Source organism: Dromiciops gliroides, chromosome 3 (genome assembly GCF_019393635.1).
Source record: "Dromiciops gliroides isolate mDroGli1 chromosome 3, mDroGli1.pri, whole genome shotgun sequence".
NCBI classification, from domain to species: domain Eukaryota; kingdom Metazoa; phylum Chordata; class Mammalia; order Microbiotheria; family Microbiotheriidae; genus Dromiciops; species Dromiciops gliroides.
Genome location: NC_057863.1, coordinates 78111472 through 78120254, shown reverse-complemented (window position 1 = coordinate 78120254; position 8783 = coordinate 78111472). Strand labels below are relative to the sequence as shown.

At 37.4% G+C, this 8783-nt stretch overlaps 1 protein-coding gene across 1 annotated transcript; it reads left to right on the top strand.

The window, feature by feature from the left end:
* The first annotated feature begins 7202 nt into the window (after window positions 1-7202).
* LOC122751795 (60S ribosomal protein L38-like) lies at window positions 7203-7415 on the top strand. The gene has a single exon (XM_043998955.1). It carries the CDS (start codon window positions 7203-7205, stop codon window positions 7413-7415), a length of 213 nt encoding a protein of 70 aa, XP_043854890.1.
* The last annotated feature ends 1368 nt before the right edge of the window (window positions 7416-8783 follow it).

Below are 8783 nucleotides of genomic sequence, written 5' to 3'. Positions count from 1 at the left end.
GGAATGATTTGCAATTATTCATGTACCAAAATAGTTTTCAAGAAAAGAGATTTGTGTGTTCCAGGAAACATATTAACAATGGAATAATAGAAGGCCATGGAAAGTAGCCCCTGGGGGATAGAAGTTGGAGCCTATTTGAAAAAAGCTTAGGGAACATATGAGTAGCTTCCCTTCAAATGGCTGCCTGCTGCTCTTTGTTACCACATAGGAGCTGTTAATTTAAATATTTGGGTCAAAGCTTTTTGTTTTTCTTGTGGTTTCTTTCCCACCTGTCTGCCTGTAAATAGAGCCAGGGTGGCATAATGCAGAAAATATTTACTTTGAAGTCTGGAAGATTTGGATCTGACTCTTTCCAGCTTTGTTGGCAAATTATTTCAACTCTCGGTGTTCTGTGTGTGCAACAGTGTAAGACTGTAAGTCACAGAAGAGTTAAAGGATCAGCCTTGGTGGTGGGAGCTTCCACATAATTCTTGGCCCTGGTGAAATCAGAGATTCAGAGCATGAAAAAGAAAGCCTGCATGTCAGTGACAATTCAGTCAGCATCTGTGAAGTGCATGTTATAAGCCTAGCACTTTATGTTGGGAAACTGAGGTCACAAAAACAAAAATGCTACTCTCTTGACCACAAGGATCTTACATTCTTTTTGTTGGAAATAACATGTATACAGTTAAGTGAGTAACTGAACATTTTGTTTGGGCCATCATATAAACCCTGATTCACTGGGACCCAATGGTTCACTTTCCGGTTTAATTTAGTAAATTGAGAAGCTTGGTGGTATTTAAACTTAAATATTAAAGTTTCAATTCCTATAATCAATCAGCATGAGGATTATATTTCAACTTATCATTTTCTGTTTATACTTTTTGACCTAGTTGGGTCTTCACAAATGTGTGCATTTATAGCTTTCAGTCATTTTCTAGCATCCAAACAGGTGGTAGAGTGGATAGAGCACTGGGCATGGAATCACACAACAGCTAGAAAAAGAACAATCCTCAGCAGGTTGGGTGGATACCCTGTAGTATATTTATGTAAAAAATGGGGAAGAGTTGCATAGAATATTCAGATATGACTTGGTTGTGATCTGAAATATTGGAGGGAATATCTACATTAATGAGAAAATGAATCCACTGGATTCATTGACATATGAGTTAGCCTTCAGTGACCCTCTCTCCAGATGACTGTTTCTAAACCTCACTTCTGGGATTTCAGGTAGAGGCTCTGGCTCTGTTAAGCAACAACAAAAATACTTTTATTTAGCCCTTCTTTCTGTCTTAGTTGTCCTAAACATATTCATTCTAATAGTGGCCTCCCATCCTTTCTATACCCTTTAAGTCGTGTAACACTCTCTGAGTCCTATCCTTTTTGTTGCCAAGTATTATTCATTCAACCTACATAATATATCTTGCTTCTTTCCCCTTATCTCCACAAACACAGCCATTGCTATAGTTTAGGCTCTCATGACCATTTACCTGGACTCCTGTATATTAGACTACTTGTCTGCAGTCTTTTTTTTTCCCTTCCTAATGTATCCTTCGCACTGCTTCCAAAATCATCTTCCTCAGTCATGGGTCTGACTATGTCACTTTGCTTCTCCCAAGCCTTCAGTGGTACCACATTTTGTCACTGAAGGTTTGTTATACTTTGTCTCTAATCATGCTCTATAGTATTCATCAGAATGTAAATGCCTCAAGGGTAGGTGAGGGTTTTCATTCTCTCTTTGTACCAGGTATTTGAACAGATTCAACATCTCATAAATGTTGGCTCTAAATTGAATTGAATTCCTCAGGCCAGCTGAAGTGAGTTGGACTTCTCTCTGGAATGAAAACACACACAGATAAGTTATATTTAGCAGCAAGATGGAGTTATTGTAAAGATATAGGGTGAAGTTCAGAAGGAGATCAATAGAACTATGACTTGCCTTTAATAATCATGAATACTTATTTAAGTAGTATAAATCAATCAACAGGTATTTATTTATCAAACACTATATGTAAAGCAAAGTGCCAGACTCTGGGGATAGCTGTAAAAAATGAAACATTTGAACTGAAAGAGTTTATGTTCTAATGGAGGACGAAACATGGATATACATGAAAATATGCAGAGGATGCCTACTACCCTTCTCTCTGGGCTTTCACTCTTTCTGTGGACTTGTTTTCCCTCAACTTTCACCCACTCTGGAAAGTCTGGTTTTCCCCTAACAGGGTAGCTGTCACAACTATTAATCTCAGTATTCTAGAGATAACTTTTGTGAGTACCTATTCCTAACATATAAGAGTTCTTGAGCCCCCACCAGTGTATTTGTCATTAACAATTCATCTTTGGGGCAGCTAGGGGGCTCATTGGATAGAGCACTGGCCCTGTATTCAGGAGGACCTGAGTTCAAATCCAGCCTCAGACACTTAACACTTACTAGCTGTGTGACCCTGGGCAAGTCACTTAACTCCAATTGCTTCACCAAAAACAAACAAACAAACCAATTCATCTTGGGCAGGGGGGCAGCTAGATGGCACAGTGCATAAGACAATGGCCCTGGATTCAGGAGGACCTGAGTTCAAAACTGACCTCAAACACTAGACACATACTAGCTGTGTGACCCTGGGCAAGTCACTTAACCCACATTGCCCTGATAGATAGATAGATAGATAGATAGATAGATAGATAGATAGATAGATAGATGGATGGATAGATAGATGGATGGATGGATGAGTAAGTAAATAAATAAATAAGCAAATAAATGAATAAGTAAATAAACAAATGAATGAATGAATGAATATTTTTTACCAAAAAATTCGTCTTGGGGCAGCTAGGTGGCTCAGTGGATAAAGCACTGGCCCTGGATTCAGGAGGACCTGAGTTCAAATGTGACCTCAGACATTTGACACATACTAGCTATGTGACCCTGGGCAAGTCAGTTAACCCTCATTGCCCTGCCAAATAACAAAAACAAAAACAGACAAAACAAACAAAAAACCTAATTCATCCAGCAGATTCAGTTACCCATTTATGAAACACGTTATCTAAAAAAGACAAGGAAGAATTATATAATATTCCAACCATAAACTTGATATACACTTTCCTACCAATGGACACAGGGCCTATGGGAAACAGTGGACACAAACTCATAATACTACAGTAATAAAGTACATGTGTAGGGAACACATAACCAAGGCAACTCACAACTCTGGAAGTATGATCCTTGATGTGTTTTTCTTGAGGATTGCCTTACAAATTTTACTGATGGATTGGGCATTTAGGTTGTCAATGTGGCACCACAACTAAGCTGAAGTTTCCCATAACTGTTCTTTACAGAGCACACTATTTCAGAAGGATGAGTCAGTCTGATAAATTGCTCCACTGCTTTTTTCCTACCAGATTGGGGTATTCTTCTGCTCAGCTGGGCTTGCACCTCTGTGGCATCTATGCTTTGACTTTTTTAGCTGTAGACTTAGGAGATATGATATCCTCAGCTGAGGCAGTGTTATGATTTTTCAGAAAGGCCAAAGACATGTAACCTAGAATTGGTAGAAGTCTCTTCAGTTCTCCTTTGCCTGGGCTTTGAGGTTCTTCTATTCCTCTCATGCAGGGAGTGACAGTCTAGAAAATAATAGTCTAATGAATTCTCATGCAGTGGGTAGAAGTGCAGATTGATTTATATTCTCTTTTCCCATAGATAACTCTCATGTCTTTCCTTTAACTATCCCTTACTAATTCATTAACAGGTCCTCAAAACAGGAAACTTCACTTAGTAACTCTAACAAAATCCCCATGTCTGAGAGCTAAGTCAAAAACATACAATGTTCATTTGCCTGAAAATCACAAAATAACAAACAGTTTTGAGGTTTAACTTCAGCTATGAATTTCAAAGTTTTTCAGTCAGTCATATTCAGATAAATAACTTTAACAAAGAACAGTGAATCAGATTTGGCATTGAGAGGGTCGTTTTACTCTCACTACGTTCTTAAGGTTTTCCACATAAAAGATTCACATTGGTATTTGACTTTTCCTATTTCATAGATCACAATTGTGGAAATCTGAAATTGGCATATTCATATATATGCAAAACAGAAACATGGGCATTAAGGGAAGTATGCTCTAGCATATAAAGCAACCCAGAAAGACTTCATGAAGAAGGCAGCACATGAAACCAACCAGTCATTGAAGTCTTGAAACCAACTAGTCATTCCCCAAAAGTGGAGATGAGGAGGGAATGAATTTCAGTAACAGGAGGCTGACTAGTGCAAGTTTAGGGAGTAGGGAGAACAAGTATTATTTTTGTAGATTAATGTCAAAGATAGCATGGCTAGAGGTTGGAGTATGATAAAAGGTAAGAAGACTAGGTAGGAAGGTAGGAAGGGGCCAGATTAAAAAAAAAAAAGTTTTAAATATCATAGATCAGAATTTATATTTGGTTCTCAAGTCAATCAGGAGTCATTGGAATTTAAATAGGGAAAGATATGATCATTCTTACACTTTTGGGAAATCACTTTGGTAGCCTTGGGCGATATCAGAATAAAGAGAGGCTTGAGGCAGAGATATCAAATAGGAGACTATTGTAATGGTCCAGGTGAGTGGGGATAAAGACACGAACAATTGTGTTTTCTGTATGAGTAGAGAAGAAGAAATTTATTTGAGTAACATTGGGCAGACAGAGATGAAAAGATTGGGCATCTTGTAAGATTTGTTTGTTGAATGAAGTTCTGAAGATGGTACCAAGGTCATAAACCTGGGCAACTGATGGAAAGGGAAATTTGAAACAGAGATTGATTTGGAAGTAAGATGAGTTCTATTTTGGAAATGTATAACTTAAGATGTTTCTTGGACATGTAGTTTGATATTTCCAATAGAAAGTTGGGGAGGCAAATGGGATAAATAAGAGAAGTTTGGGTTGGATATTAAGATTTAAAAGCCATCTGTACAGAGATGATCATTGAGCCTATAGGAGCTACTTTTAAAAATTGATGAAAATGAAGTGAGCGGAACCAGAAGAACATTTTATACAATAATAGCAACACTGTAAAGACAAATAGCTTTGGAAGCTATAAGAACTATGGTCAATATCACAACTTCATGATTTCAGAGTACTGGTGATGAAACATAATGTCCATGACAGGGATCTGATAGATAACAAATTTCTTGTAATAAATATATATAGTAAAACAAAAGTGTCTGTATGTGTTTGTGTGTATGCACACAACCATTAAGGTATTTTGTACATAATATACATATATGTTATATTAAATATGTGTTTCATATATTTTTTATATATACCTCATATATAACATATACATATTTGATATATAATAATATACATATCTAGTGTGTATATATAGTATTACATTCCCATAAACACACATATAACCCTTAAGGTAATCTGTTTTGTCTTACTGAACATATTCATTACTATACATTTGTTTTTCTGTTTTTTCCAATGGGGTGAGGAATGGGGGCGGGGATAAAATAGATCTAGATTAATTTGTTAAAAATAAAGAAGTGTCTAGAAGGTGGAAGAACACTACTGATATGGCCTCTTGAATATACTTTCAGATGATGTCACAGTATTGTCATTTTTCTTTAACTGTTTTAGTTTGTTACAAAAGACCCCCCCACGAAGTGGGAGTCATTTATAAACAAAGGTTGATATGCCACTAGGAGAGGCTTTCTAAAAGGAAAAGAGAATAGGGCCTAAGGAAGAGTTTTGAAATGGGAAGGGGCACTCAAGATTAATGGGCTTGGCATGGATAAAGAGATTAAGAAAGAAGAACCAGACAGGTAAGAAAACTCATGACAGAGCAGTATCATGAAAACCCAGAAAGGAGAAGGTTTCTAGGAGGAAAGGGGGTCATAGAGTGAGCTCCTTGAGAGCAGACTTGTTTTTGCTTTTCTTTGTATTTGCAGGGCTTAACACAAAGGTCGGCACACAATAGACACTTAATAAATGCTAGCTGAGAACCATTTTGAAACTAAAGGGTTGAAAGGGAGAAAAATTACCAAAAAGCCTTCTAATGGTAGAGATCCATCTCTTGCATGTCACCTTTAACTTTTATGCATTTTTGGCTTGCTTTGGAGGGGCAGAACTTCTCTTTGCTTTAAATTCTGAATTGAAATTCATCTCAACAAGGAAGCTTTTACTAATTGCGACTGATTTATATTTTTTTCAATTTCAAATTCTTTGAGCATTTGCATACTTAGATTGGTCTGGAAACCAAGGAAGGTTTGTGTTCCCAATGGCTTTTAAGGGATATCTGAGTTTTGATAGGATGTCAAGTAGTCATTAGGCCTGTGTCCTCATTAAAGAGGTACTTGAGGTAAAGATTTCATCTCCTCTGGTAGCTTATGTAACTATTAATGAAGACCAAAAAACCTCATAGGGTTTGTGAGACTGGGCAGGCTTATCAGAAGGCCTTCTTAAGATTTATATTTAATTCATTCTGCTTATCAAGAAAAGGCTAATTATTTGGTTGCAAATCTGTCTCTTGGCCTTATTTTTATTCATAAAATCTTATATACTTACAAATTCAGTCATAAAGTATTAATAACACATTGGAAATCTTACCCAGAGAGTAAAGGGGTTTTAGTGGGCTAAATTCAGACAGGAGATCTCCAGCATAATTTTTTTATGAGAAAATTCATCTTTCAACTTCAGTGGTACTGAATCTCAGTAATTACCAGATTTTCCTCTTAATTTCATCATTATAGCTCACACAATGCTGTATGGTTACAAAATACTTATTCCCAACATTTTGTGAAGGAGGTACTGTAAATAGTGTTAGCCCCATTTTATAGATGAAGACACTGGGCTTCAGAAAGAATAAATCACATTCCCACAGTCATACCACACTGGGTCCAAGTAAAGGGTTCTTCTTATAACACCATTCCCCTCCTCATTGCCAATGAAGGTCATTACCACCATCATCATCTTAATCATTTTCTACAACCTTCTTTTCAATCTGCATTATCCAGCAACAAGCCCAATACTATTCTATGTGGATTCAGTAAAATTCCAAACTTTGAAACCATTGATTCATGTGATTGGGAGGGTCTAGGAGAAATGGAAAGTTGCCAGCTAAATGGCAAAGTGAATGTATCATGTTTTGGTAGCAATACTTGTTTAAAAGCACAGAAAAGAGTTGTGACTGTCTCCCCCTTGGCTCAGTCTCTGGGGCCCCGCGCTGCTCCCACCTCCCGCCACCGCTGCCACCACCATGTCCCGAAAAATAGAGGAAAGAAAAGACATCTTGCTCACAGTCAGGCGAAAGGATGCGCAATCTGTCAAGATCAAGAAAAACAAGGACAATGTGAAGTTTAAGGTTCGCTGCGGCAGATGCCTGTACACCTTGGTCATCACAGACAAAGAGAAGGCAGAGAAACTTAAACAGTCCTCACCTCCTGGTTTGGCTGTGAAGGACCTGAAGTGAAGGAATCATTCAATGTTGAATCTGTATTAAAATGTGTTTTAAAAAAAGCACAGAAAAGACAAAACTGGGGGATATAGCTTTCCTAGAAATGATAGGAGAATGAAAATGATGTTCATTGGAGTAAAAGTTAGTGGTCAAGAAGTTCTTGAAAACTTTGAGGGAACAGAAGATGAAATGGTCCCAAGAAACCTCTCTAGAAGTGAGAGAAGTAATGAACAAAGTCAATTAACAATGGTATTAGGGCGGCTAGGTGGCACAGTGGATAGAGCACCAGCCCTGGAGTCAGGAGGACCTGAGTTCAAATCCGGCCTCAGCCACTTAACACTTACTAGCTGTGTGACCCTGGCAAGTCACTTAACCCCAATTGCCTCACTAAAAAAAAAAAAAAAATTAACAATGGTATTTCCCCAAACTGGAGAAATTTCAGAAAAACAAGAATTGTTCTGGGAATAGAGAGAATGATGACTTACAAAGCACAATGCCCAGGTATGCTACCATCTCCAGAGAGCCGTGTGGTAAGCGCCATAATCATATGTAGCCCACTTCCTTGCTTTGTATAACCCATGTAGTATCCCCTCCATCTTATGACCACATACATCTCAGAATACACTTGCATAATTCCCCACACACACCCTTATAGCCATTGCCATGAATTTATAGTAATAGCATCCATCAATTTTTTAAAGAAAAAAAAAAGCATCCTCTTAATGTCATCTCACTAATCATCCTTACTATATTGTATTACCTACTCAGAATTCAGGGCTGCATGAAAATTCAGGGTATGTAGTCTCTGATTACTACTGGCTCCAATAAGTAATTGGTTTCAAATAGGTTTCAGTAAAGTAATTTAATTAGAATTTGAATGAATGCTTATTTGAAGGCAACAGTCAGCCTTTTTTTCTGAAAATAGTGTCATCCTTTATGATGAGGAAAAGTATGTATCAAAATACTGTTATGTTTCAAACTGAATTCATTATTTTAAACAGTCCTCCCCAACCCCCACCTTGTTAAGGACAGGGAGGGAGTAGACTAATGAATACCTTGATCATCTGATGTTTTCCAGAATTTCCAGGACCCATTTGTGACAAAACCTTTGGGGACTGAAGATTATCTGAAAATTTGATTTTTTTCCTTACTGCAATCTTTCAAAGAGTAGTATAATTATCTTGTGATAGTATACTGTATTCTGCCTTTAATCCCTCTTCTTTAAGTACTCATATAACTTTTTCATAATTGTCTCATCTGGCACATTCCAGAAGTGGGATTCAGATTGTCTCTGTGGAAGAAGATGTTTGCCTGACCTTTAGTCAGAGGTCCCTGAGTCGGGCAAAAACCTCAGGTGAAACTATCATTTTATAACTTGGCTTT

Coding starts and splice junctions, on each gene's coding strand:
- LOC122751795 (XM_043998955.1), top strand. CDS start 7,203: ATGTCCCGAAAAATAGAGGAAAGAAAAGACATCTTGCTCACAGTCAGG.